This window comes from Carcharodon carcharias, chromosome 11, assembly GCF_017639515.1.
Source record: "Carcharodon carcharias isolate sCarCar2 chromosome 11, sCarCar2.pri, whole genome shotgun sequence".
NCBI lineage: Eukaryota > Metazoa > Chordata > Chondrichthyes > Lamniformes > Lamnidae > Carcharodon > Carcharodon carcharias.
Genome location: NC_054477.1, coordinates 46,701,489 through 46,714,719, shown reverse-complemented (window position 1 = coordinate 46,714,719; position 13,231 = coordinate 46,701,489). Strand labels below are relative to the sequence as shown.

General features: G+C 42.7%; 1 protein-coding gene across 1 annotated transcript in view; it reads left to right on the top strand.

The window, feature by feature from the left end:
* LOC121284085 (microtubule-associated tumor suppressor candidate 2-like) overlaps positions 1-13,231 on the top strand; it is a 397,712-nt gene that overhangs the window by 135,480 nt on the left and 249,001 nt on the right. The window contains exon 6 of the mRNA XM_041199139.1: positions 2,340-2,546. Within this exon, the coding sequence (XP_041055073.1) occupies positions 2,340-2,546 (207 nt within the window). The remainder of the gene's footprint in view (positions 1-2,339; positions 2,547-13,231) is intronic.

The window sequence follows — 13,231 nt, the reverse complement described above, 5'->3', positions numbered from 1 at the left end:
AGGCCTTGAGAAACCCAACAGCTAAAGGGAGACATGGACTGCTGCGTTGAAAATCTAAATGATGTTCCAGCATTGCTTCTGAGCCAGGAGGAGCAAGAGTGCATGCCCCTATCCTCTCAAGCAACCCTGCTTTGCTTCTGCAACCAAACCCCCACCCACTGTGATCAGACTCTCCCCACACTCCCTGTTATCAGGTTCTGTCTGAGATTAGACCCTCCCCACGATTGGATACCTCCTCGGGGTTGGACAGTCCCTTTGATTACTGCCACTCTCCTTGCCCCACTACAATCACCAAGTTCCCCTCATCTCTCCTTGATCCACCAAACTATGCTTTACCCAACAACCCGCTGAATTACAATGTGTTCTGGGATCAGAGCTACAGATGAGGAGCACATGCAACAGTAAATATAGCAGTGGCGTTGAGTTGCTCATTCGCAGGAGACTATTACTCAGAGGACCTGGCAAGGATCAGATAGTTTGTGATTTACCACTCATTATGAAGGTCATAAATGTGCTGTTTTGAAATGTTGGTGACCACATTACAGAATTACATGCAGCAAGAGAGCCATATAGGGTTTTATGACTGACATTGCACTCCCCAGGTATAGGGGCTTCATCAGTGACATTGGTGCTGGCTATTCCAGTATCCTTTGTGGTATTCAGAGAACTATATTACTCCATAAATCTCTTAATGGTTTGTGCTTCTATCAAGAAATGTATTATGTCAGTGCACCATTTCCAAGGAGTAATCATGATTTCCCGCGGTGATAGTCTTTTGAATGGTTGGCCCCTCAAAGATTTGGGTTACCTGTTTCAGACTTGGTTTGTGACTCTGCAACACAATGTTTGTAACCTTCAACAAAGAATTTACTATGACGCAAATAAGAGAGGCAGAAAATTAAGTCACTCAGCTGGGGCTTCCAACGTTTGGACCATAGCTAGAATGCTCTGCAATATGCCCTGGTGACCATTGATAGCTTCATAGTGGTGTATCCCATGTGCCCAAAGATCTGTTGGTAAGAATCAGCCTGTTCGATCACATGAGGACCCATGGCAGCAACATATGATCCTGAGTGGAAACCATCCTCGAATTGAGGGACAGATGACAACAACAAGTATAGGAAGAGGACATCAAGCCCTGGATGAATTGAAAATTTCCCAATTCCTCCCCCATTAAACAATGGGAACATTATGGTGAGGCCATTGTCTATAGCGCAACTACAAATTCCATTCTGTAGCCACTGATTCCATTCGCTTCTTTAGCTGCTCTCTGAGGCTGAACCAAATTATTCACAACCTACGTGTCTGATTTAATCCTGAGCTGAGCTACTGGTTCCATATTCCCTCCACCATAAATACTGCCTACATTATATCACTAGTCTTTGCTCCTCAAACCATCTGCTGCTGCAATGCTTATCCATGTTGTTGTTACCTCCAGACTTGTCTGTTCCAGTATTGTCCTGAGCACCCTTCCATCATCCAGCCTCAGTAAACTTAATTAATTGAGACTCAGTTGCCTACGTTCAAGGTTCATGTCAAAGACTTGCGTGTTTAATCTAGTCTGACACTTCTGCGCTATATGGTGGGGGTGCTTCACTATCAGGGGGGTGTCTTTTGTATAAAGCATTAAACAAATCCCTCTTTTCTGGATGTAAAGGGTCCCATGGCACAATTTGGAGATGAGCAGGGGAATTCTCTGGATGCCCCAGCCAACATTTATCCGCCAATCCACCCCTGGTCATTTATCTTATAGCTTTTTGTGGGACCTTGCTTTGCAAATTGACATGCTGTATTTTCCTGCATTTTCCTACAACAGTGACAACATTTCAAAAATATTTCATTGGCTGTGAAATGTTTTGGGATATCCTTAGGACATGAAATGCACTTTCCAAATTTTATGAAATCTGAGATGGGTGTGGAATGGGACATGTCTGTATTCATAATGAAGATATATTGAGGCATATGGTGACTATTTATTTGCTTGGCTGAGAATGAGTTCTGTGAAAACCTGGGAATACCATTTAATTTCTAGTTACATAAATCATTAGTATTCATTTAGTATTGAATGGTTGGCATGTAATTACAAGCATTAAAAAGTAATCATAGAACTGTTTCAATTTGTCACATTTTCATAATGTCATCATTTATTTATTCAAGTGAGTACTCAAACAATAAATAAACAATGAACAAAGTGACAAACCTGACATGAATACAACAAGCTGTCACATTCTAGAGATATCCAATGTTTGGATTTTATGCTGTTAGGTACTTTTTTTTAATGAATTAGTTATGTGGGTTTATTGTTCAAAAATGTTACTTTTTTCCCCCCTATATTTTAGTGGAACAGAAGAAAAATACAATCCCAATTGTCCAAAGATCAAATCTACCCAAGCCTGGGCACTCTGGACTCCGTCCTCCTGGTTACTCTCGATTACCAGCAGCTAAACTCATGGCTTTTGGATTTGTCAGGAGTTCAAGTGTGTCATCAGTCTCCAGCAATCAATCGAATGACAGCGTTCATAGTGACCACAGCAAAGCTGCGAATCGTAAGCTATAATTTATTGATTTCTCAGTTGATGGAGGAAAGTGTCCTCTATTTCTTTCATCACCTTTTACTTAAAACCTTTACAAACTCAGAATAGCTGATCTGAACTTTAGTGGGAAAATGTTGTACACAGAGGTGATGAAATTAAATTGAATTGCTACAGGGTATACAACCCCAGCATCTAACACTTTGTCATAACACATTTAAAAGAAAACATTCCCTTCCCTCACTCTAACATAGTCTTTTGGAGACAAACATTTTAAATGAATGTCCAGGTTGTACTAAATATTCTAAAACATGTCAGATTTTGGAGACAGATTTCAGTAGCTTTGTAATAGACACACTGTTTGAAAGAGGAATCTTGGGCTGCAATTATACTACATCTCCAGTCTCAGGCTGCAATTATACCAATCTCCAGTATCAGGCTAATATCCATGAAATGCATGGTGCAGCCACAAGTGTAAAGATATACTACTGATTGTGCATTTCTGTGTTTGGCCATGAAGGAACTCTGTACATGCCTCCAGGCTGATCCCTGGCTGATAATCTTTCATGGTGGGAGAGTTTTGGCAGGCAAAAATGTTTGAAATTAAATCAGATTTAAAGGTTAAATGCTACTTTACAATGGGCTGAATTACACTGTGCCTGCTGTGAACTCAAACCAACTGAAACAGTTTCACAAGGTAAGCTCTCATACTTGCACCAATGCTCACTCAAAACTGCTTTCCATTGATGAAAAAGTAGCTATTTAACTGCGCCTTCAGAATAAATCCATGCATACCCAATGTAAACAAGAGAATAAATTGAGGAAAGTAAACATTTATTTCCCTTTCCTACATACTCTTGATTATTAAAAGCTGACTGTGAACTTGAGGTGTAAATGATTTTTAACCTCTGATTTGTTATAGGAACGTGTAATGTTTGAAGCTGGGGAAATGCTATTGGTAATCAATGTACTTCTCTCATCTTTCCCTCAGCCTTGCTCTCAGCACTTCATTATAAAGTTGTAGTGCACAAAATAGACTCACAGAAATTAAATTGTTTTTATTGGACAACAGAAAGTTGAGAGAGGAGTAATCCAGGCGTTTAAAAGAGTGAAGGGTTAGTGCAGATGCGGGTTAGTTCTCCAATTTACTTGTAAGCACAAAAGAAAAGGATATGAATATATAATTTTAGCTTTAAGGTTAGGATTAGAAGCAATATTTTTTCTCTACAGCATGGTATACAGTTAATGCAGTGTTTTTTAGAAAGGAGCTGATTAATATTTGGTAATGAATGATATTGAGGGCCGGGAGGATAAGTGCAGATATATAGGATGAAATAATATAAAATGTGAAGCTAACTATTCCGAATTTTGGGAAGAAAATGTGCTTCAGAAGAAATTAATAAATTTGTTATGGTATTGGTTGAAGGAGAAATGTCTATGGTACCAGTAGAATTCCAGCCCCCTCCCATTAATAGTGATATTGCATCTTTCACCTCCACCTAAATAGTTAGACAGCCTCAGCTTAACTTCTCATCTGGACATCAACATTCCCAGCAATGTAGCATTGTGTCAGTACTGTACTAAAGTGCCAGCTGACGTGTAATGGTCTTAATGTGAGGCGTGAATCTAGAACTTTCTCCCTCAAAGGGAGAAGTGCTACCAATTGGACCAAACTTGGAAGCTCTCTTAGAAGTACTTATTATATTAGTCCCTTTCTACTTGAGGTAAAATCACCATATGTACTCTACATTATTGCAATGTTACAGGAGAGGAGTCTTGTAATGGTTTATGTAAATAGGCATGTAAATGTGGTAAATTAGCTGGCTTTTAATCAGTGAAAATATATTACAGTACTTGCAAAGTGCACAAATGAGCTGTCCCATTTGCCTTGAAACTGATAGCGACTGTGCTTCAAACAACAATGACTATGAAATATTTCGGGACACCATGAGTATGTGAAAGGCACTATATAAATGTAAGTTCCTTCTTTGAATACATAGCCCAATTATTTCTGACTGTTCCCTTAAATGAGCTGCTAAAGTAGCCAGCATGGAGAGAATGACATTAACTCTGTGAATGTACAATGACACCTGGTGGTAGCACAAGCATTCAAAAAAAATCACAGCAAAGAGATCTTACATGGACTTGCTGTGCACCTGGGGTGTTATTTCAAATTAACAGGCTGATACTCAGCTCATGGAGATGGCTAGGGAGTTTAAGTGCTGCGTTGTTAGGTCTCAACCTAAGCTGCTTTAGCAGGGATGTTTTGCGTGGGGGTTGTGGAGAATAACAGCAGTGCCTTTTGTGAATTCTGGCTAGGGGATAAGTAGGGAGGAGAGGACGGGTGATTTATATTTGGAAGTTTCTAAGTTTGCCACATGAGGAAGGGTAAAAATTACCCCACTATTATACCACTCCAAGTTTGACTGTAACAGGGTTTTTTTGTGAATTTGTAAGGATGGAGGTATTTACTCATTGTCTGTGCTTTACCATTTACATGCTGATTGCAAAGAAAGGGGTTAGTTTGTAATGAGTTAAAAACCCACCCAGATACGGATATAAAAATATTTAAAAAAGGTAAATCCATGCACGACCTTCACAACACACAGACATACACAAGCATACAAAATTACAAGTTATACAGTGGCCAGATGCTTTCTTGGCCAAATTAAAAATTAAATTATAAAAGGTAAAAGATAGATGGTATCTGTGGCTGCGGCAGATTTGCCTTCATGGTAATCTTAAAATTCCTGGAGTTGAAGCCCATGTAAAACTACAATTACCAGAGACAATTTATTTTTAAAATGTAATCCGTCTTTTCCAGAAGTCGATGATTTTTGCACCTGAGGTTATTTTTTTTAGATGGAAATTCACTATCTCTGTGCTGGATTTTTAAACAGTAACAGAGATAGGGTCTTAACTTGGGAAAGAAGGGGAGAGGGAGAATATGATTGCCAGGTTCTTCAGGCTACTGCTTAGCATAATGTTCAGCACCATTTGCGACTCTTCAAATACTGAAGAAGTCCATGTCCAAATGCAGCAAGACCTGGACAATGTCCAGCTTGGCTAACAAGTGGCAAGTAACGTTTGTGCCATACAAGTGCCAGGCAATGACCATCTCCAACAAGGGAGAATCTAACCATCACCCCTTGACATTCAATGGCATTACCATCCCTGAATCCCCTACTATCAACATCCTGGGAGTTACCATTGACCAGAGACTGAACTGACTAGCCATATAAACACTGTGGCTACAAGAGCAGGTCAGAGGTAAGGAATCCTGTGGTGAGTAACTCACCTCCTGACTCCCCAAAGCCTGTCCACCATCTACAAGGCACAAGTCAGAAGTGTGATGGAATACTCTCCACTTGCCTAGATGAGTGCAGCTCCAACAACACTTGCTTGACATCATCCAGAACAAAGCAGCCCGCTTGATTGGCACCCCATCCACAATCATTCACTCCCTCCACCATTGACGAACGTTAGCAGAAGTGTGTACCATCTACAAGATGTACTGCAGGAACTCACCAAGGCTCTTAGACAGCATGTTCCAAACCCACGACTGCTACCATCTAGAAGGACAAGGGCAACCAGTACATGGGAACACCGCCACCTGAACGTTCCCCTCCAAGTCACTCACCATCCTGGCTTGGAACTATATCACCATTCACTGTCACTAGGTCAGAATCCTGGAACTCCCTCCTTAACAGCTGTGCGTGTACCTATACCACATGGACTGCAGCGGTCCAAGAAGGCAGCTCACCACCACCTTCGCAAGGGAAATTTGGGATGGACAATAGATGCTGGCCTAGCCTGCAGTGTCCAAATCCCAAGAATTAATTTTTAAAATTTAAGTGTTGTAAAAAGCAATTTCAAAGATGGCTATTCCAGTAGTATGACCTCTCTCCCCATAATAATTTCAGAAGATATTTGCTTACCGGATGTCTGGACAGACTGTGGCTATTGTCCCATGGCCTATAATGTCCCAATCATTAGCTCATGAATGATTCATTTTCCATTTTGATGCTATAGAAAAAACATCTTTCCATATAGCTTTTGTCCTGGTAGGCTTTTGGTCTCCACTTGAGAGGTAGCTTTATAGAAGTACAAATGTGAAGTACACCTTTAGTAAATCTTTTGAAGTAGTTCTTGACATCAGCAGGTGTGAAATTACACGAGGATGTCTAGGTATGTCTTAATTGTATCTCACATTGGAACCTTCCAGCCAGAGAACTGATTAACTCATAATGCCAAACATCAGGTGACATGTGGCAGTCATCCTAACTCAATGTCTTTGCTTGCTTTTTTTAAAAGTCCTTTTTAAACAGTTCAACATATGTGTGATCAGCTGATGAGATTTTAGATTGATATCACTCATGCACAAGTCACATCAGCGTGACAGGTTATCTAGCAGCAATCTGAAAAATGTATTGGAATAGCCTAGGGAAGAATTTTTTACAGATTCTATGTAAAGCCTCTCATTAAAACTTAAAAATATTAATAATCCCTTGCTCCATTGAGCCTTCCTCACCATTTTGTTAGTCATGATAGCGCTATCTCTTTAATCCTATTATTTGCCTTTGCTCCAGCACCCTTAAAATCTGTATTTATATCTCTCCTTTAAACATCTTGGTTGATTTGGCATCTAAGGCTTTCCCGGCACTTTGTTCCACATCCTCAGAAGATTTTTTTTCTACATTTCATTTCAATCAACTTTTGAGATTCGGGAAGAATTGTTCCTTATTTACCAACTCCCTTACTTTACCTGCCAATTATCATCAAGCTTTTAAACATCTTGATATGCTCACTCTTTAACCAGTCTATGTCTGGGCAATGCAATGCAAATTTTCCCAAGACCAGTACAACCTTCCTAAGATACTTGTTGTATGGGTTGTTTGGTATCTTAGAGGTCTGGCGGCTTGAATGGTTGAACATTAAGGGAAGAATTTTTAGGTTGGCATATGGGTGTGTGCCTGCCCTGCTCGAGTGTAAAATAGTATGTCTTGACATCAGGCGAGCGACCCAATGTTATCCCACGCTCGCGCAATATTTCGGTTGGCGGGTGTGTGCGAAAGTTGGAAGCGCGCCAGCTGACAATTAAGAGGGCAATTAAGCCCATTAAAGTTCCAATTGACTCCAATTTTTCATGATCCGTCCAACCTTATCCAAGGGCGGGATGAGGTTTCTGTTATTAAATTAAAATAAATTAAAATAAATAAAAATGTTTGGACAGAATTTTCATCACCTATATGTTCAGGTGACTGATTCTGATGCGTGGATATTTTTTTCTGGATTTTAAAATCTTTATTGATTGCTTTAAAATTCTTCAACTCCCTGAGGCAGCTCTCTGCCTTCAGGGAGCTTTCATTCAGCGCTCACCTGCGCCCATGCTTACATCAGCGCCTGCCCTCCTCCCGTCCTCACTCTGGCAATGCTGAGCATTTCAATGCGCGTTTCACGCTGGCTGGCTGTTAATTGGCCAGGCAGTGTGAAATCGTGGTCGGGGCTGATCAGTCAGCGGTCCGTTCTCTGGCTGTTCCCGGGCCCGCCAAATGCGCACACCTGCTGGACCAAACCTCCTGCCCTAAGTGATTATTGACTATTCATAGGTATATACATCACCAATCTGCAGCCCTGTATGGGTGCTATCTCCATGCTGACTTCTACCAGGCTCTTCTACTGTACTCAGTCTACCATCATGTGACTCTCTACATCATACTTTTGGGGAGGTACTGTTCTCCAGTCTCACATTAACTCTTGCTTTGCCCGAACACCCTTACGCTACAATGGTTACCCAAGAATGAACATAATACTCTAAAAAAGGTCTAACCATCACTTATAATTGTAGTGGTTTTTAAAAATATATTCTATGGTTCTTGAATTTCTGTGAGAATTCTACAATTTAACATTGAATTTACAACAGGAAACCATGAAGAATCATGTATCTCTTTATCATGAAGCCAGCAACCCATTAACCTCTTTGATCCCTTTTTCTACTTGTGAGCTAGCTTTTAACCCCTTCTGTTGTATATTGTATATGCCTTAGAGCTATGCAGAGATGACACTAGTTTCTATGTATGCCACAGGTTTATTCATAGTGCTTTAAAATGTCTACCCCATGCTTACAGGTCCAGCTTATTACAACATCTACGGTTGTTGACTTTTCTCTGAGTCCATACCCAGGCTTAACTAATCAAGAACAATGGGCATCAATAGTAAACAGACTCATATAACTAAATACAGAATGATTTAACACCATACCTTGGGCAGGGTTTTCCCCTTCGAGTTGGGAAGACGTCACGCTCTCAACTTATGAAAGTCAACCAATTCACCTGGAATTTTCATCTTCCAGAGCTGGGTTTAGACTGGAATCGGGCCTCCCATTACACACCTGAGGCAAGAACAGAGGCAGATGGATGCCAAGGACGACAGCCTCCGTTCACTGGGACATCAGCACAGTTCTCCATTATGGCTGTTAGGCCACCTAGCTCTCATTCCTCCCACCTCCTCACCTCCCACATCCCCACCATGTCTTCACGCTCCCTCCATTCCCTCTCATTTATCCCATGTACCCCAAGCATCCTTCATGCCCCCTCTATATCACCCATTCCCCCTCCATGCCCCATTGCATCCTCCCTGTCCCCATGCACCCTCCATGTCCCCATGAATCTTCCATATCCACTCACCCAGTATCCACTCTGTACAGAACCTACAAACACTGGGAAGACTTTCAAATGCTCAGGAAATAAAAAAAATCAATTAAAAAAGCGATCAGCCATGAAACTCCATTTGGAAGAAAATTGCCCTCTTAGAAGCTCATAAAACTGTCAATCAAACACAACCATTGAAATTTCCCTTGAAATAGCTCTCTGTTATCTCAGGTGCTCATTAATCTGTCAAATTAAAAAAGCAGCAATTAAAAACCTCTTCAAAATATTTAATCCTATTATCTGTTAATAAAACTCTCAAAGAAAACACCCAGTCCCCTCCATAGCTGGGACAACAGCTCCTACTGAGCTAAACCTATTAATGGTGTTTGGAACTCAGCTATGCATTCATAATGGGATCACATTTCACAGAGCACAATACAATAGTCTTTGAAATTGCCTGACCAGATGTCAAACCATCTGCTATTTTTTTTCCCAAAGGCTCAATAGAGTTTCAATCAAAGAAATTTGGCACTTGTTCAGTTTTTCTCAAAGTCTCAACATGTCCTGGCCTTTAAATCAATATAAAACTCAAACCACAGTGTTCAGATGATCCATTTAAATCAGATTCCCAATATCATTGAATGCATAACAGGACTTTAACCTCTGGATAAATTGCTCTAATGTAAGTGAACACTTACACAATGTTAGTCAATTTAATGGTCACAACTTTTAAGGACAGAGCCTTGTGATCAATCACTACATTAACATTGAAACTTACAAAATAGAAGCAGGAATAGGTCATTTGGCCCTTCAAGCCTGCTCCGCCATTCAATATGATCATGGCTGATCCTCTAGCCCAACACCATACTCCTGCACTCTCCCCATACCCTTTTACACCTTTAGAGTCTAGAAATCTATCTGTTTCCTTCTTAAATATATTCAGTGACTTGACCTCCACAGCCTTCTGTGGTACAAAATTCCATAGGTTCGCCACCCCCTCAGCTGTAAATGGCCCACCCCATATCCTGAGATTGTGACCCCTTCTCGACCCCCCCTCCCCCAGCTGGAGGAAAAATAATCCCTGCATCCAGTCTGTCCAGCCCTGTCAGGATTTTATATACTTCATTGAGATTCCCTCTCATTCTTCTAAACTCCAGTGAACACAGGCCTAATCAGCCCAATCTCTTCTTATACGACAATCCTGCCATCCCAAGAATTAGTCTGGTGAACGTTCGCTGCACTCCCTCTATGGCAAGTATATCCTTTATTAGATAAGGAGACCAGAACTGCACAGAATACTCCAGGTGTGGTTTTACCATGGCCCCATACAGCTGCAGTAAGACATCCTTGCTCCTGTACTCAAGTCCCCTCGTAATGAAGGTCAACATATCATTTGCCTTCTTAACTGTTTGCTGCACCTGCATCCTTATTTTCAGTGATTGGTGTACAAGGACACCCAAGCCCCTTTGTACATCAACAGTTCCCGATCTATCACCATTTAAATAACACTCTGCCGTTCTGTTTTTCTTACCGAAGTGGATAACTTTACGCTTATCCACATTATACTGCATCTGCCATATATTTTACCACTCACTCAGCTTGTCTAAATTGCCTCTAAGACTCTTAACATCCTCACCACTCACATCCCCATCAAGTTTTGTGTCGTCAGCAAACTTGGAAAATATTACATTTGGTTCCCTCATCCAAACCATTGGTATGTATTGTGAATAACTGGGGCCCAAACACTGATCCCTGCAGCACACACTAGTACCCTGGATGGGACGGACACTTAGTGTCATCTGGGTGGATGGCTCCGGGCTGTGCACCTACTGATCCTCCTCCCTTTGGGTGCCCGAGGGCCCCTGGCAGACTTCTTGAGGAGCAGGGGAAGCTGGAGAGAGATTGAGTTGCACTGCATCCCTCTCACGTTGACACTGTTGGAGGCCAACTATGGTGTCAGCGATGGAGTCCAGCCTATGCATCATCGATGTCCTGATCCAAAGTCTCCATGGCAGCTGCCATCCTACCTACGTTGGTGCATTGGCAGCGCTGTCACATCAGACTGAATGTGGACGGACTCCTCCTTTGTGCTGTGCAATCTGAGGAATACAGTGGATATCCCTTCCTGATGTACCCAAGCTTGCCTTTGCAGCTCCAGCAACTGAGGTATGACCGAGTCCAGAGGCTCCTCATCTGACTCAGACTCAACGGGTTTCTGGCCTCCAGCAGTCTTCCGAGTGCCAGAAACCTGGGAAGTCCCTGCCTCTGCCTGTTCTGGATCGGACAGTGTGATGTGCTCACCAGACTGTGACTACGAGGCTACTCCAGAACTAGGTCCCACCAAGGCATGTGCCTCTGCGCTGGTGGAGGGTGTGGATGAGCACTGTGACGGGTCTTCAATTAGGGTGTCATCAAATTCTTCTTCCAAGGTGTCTTTGAGGCTTGAGTCGAAGACCTGGCTCGTGGACCCCCTTGGCTGCTTCCCAGGTGTGCCTGTGAAAACAAGAAGAGATCATTAGTGTGTGTCAGGGGACTGCGGAACAGGGGAACTCACTCACAGCATGGTTGTCTGATGGGTATTGCACTGTTCGATCCTTGCCTGCTTGAGTACCGCTGACCTCATCCTCAGCACAGGAACGGTCCAGATTGTCATGCGCCAACCGGATGACCCTATTCTCAATGTCTGTGAGGAACTTGATGTCGGGCATTCCTCCACCAATCTGCAACCTCTCCTTTTTGTTGTGTGCCTGCTTGTCCTGCATGAATATAGATGGAGAGAGTGTAAGCAGGATACCTGCCAGGCTAGATGAGAAGGATGCCTGGCATGTGTGGGTGGTGAGTGTTGCCATGGATGGGATAATGACGTGATCCTCAAGCCAGATGAAAGTGTGTGTGAGAAAGTGAATGGTGATTTCCCTTCAATTGGTAGGGAGTGATATCCCTGTGGATGTGTGTTGGGTTTGAGAGTGTGAGAGTTGAGAATGATGAGAAGAGTGACTTACCCTGGTGGAATGGAGGAGGTCATAGATCATTCATCCTCTTTTGGCACTGGGTGGCTGTCCTCTTTTGCAGGGCATTGGCGCTGACCACTGCTGCCACCGCTTTCCCATGCTGGATTGGCAACCTTGCTTGCTGGTCTTCTCCCAGAACAGGGGTAGAGGACTTCACAGCAGGCCTTCGCTGCATCCTGTAGGCGCTGGAGGGAGACGTCGCTAAATTTGGGGGCAGCATGATTTTGGCAGTCATGATTTTGCAGCAGCTTCCGATCTCCTAGAGAGTGCTAGCTCTGTGTAGGGGTACGCTTTAAATATGGCGCCCAGATTACCGAAGGCCTGAAGTGACAGCGGGATGGGCAAATCAAAGGCTGCCCCAACAGCGATTCGTCGGTTTTCCCGGGAATGCATGATTAATGTGGTGGGACGTGCCGGGAATGAGGCAATACAACGTGAAAACCTGCCATTGCGGCAGGCGGTAAAACGACTGTTTTCACGCCCGCTACCGCACTTAGTTCAAATCTGGGACAATTCCACCCATTGTTTCTCATTTTAGTAAACTGGAATTTCTGCATGGTGTAGGACTGTTGGAGGTTACAGATGGAGAAGGACCCGAAGATCCCGCCGGAGTGAGGGGCTGGAAAATTCCGACCTATGTGCTTTCTGCAGTGGAGACTGAAGGAGGGCCTGGAAGAGTGGGAGTGTTCCTCCTGGCCCAACGAGGGAAGTTTGTCCAGGTCTTTTCTCTCCCAGCTCTTTTCTGCTGCTGCACTGACCGGAATCCCGAGCAGCTTTGGTAAGTGGATGAACAGAATGTTAGTGAAGCCAAGTGGTTAAAATGAGCATGGCTACATACTTCTGTAGGCAAGTGGGAAATGAAATAAACCAGCATTTTCCTGCCAGAAATCTGGCAGTTAAAATCCCTGACCAGAAAGTATACAAGTCATGTATGTATTTGACTTTATTGAAACCTTTGGATGTTTGGGTTTGCACTTAGATTCTCTTTGTCAAAGATCCTTCTTGAGCCATCCTTCTAAAAGTCTGAAAGATGGAAACG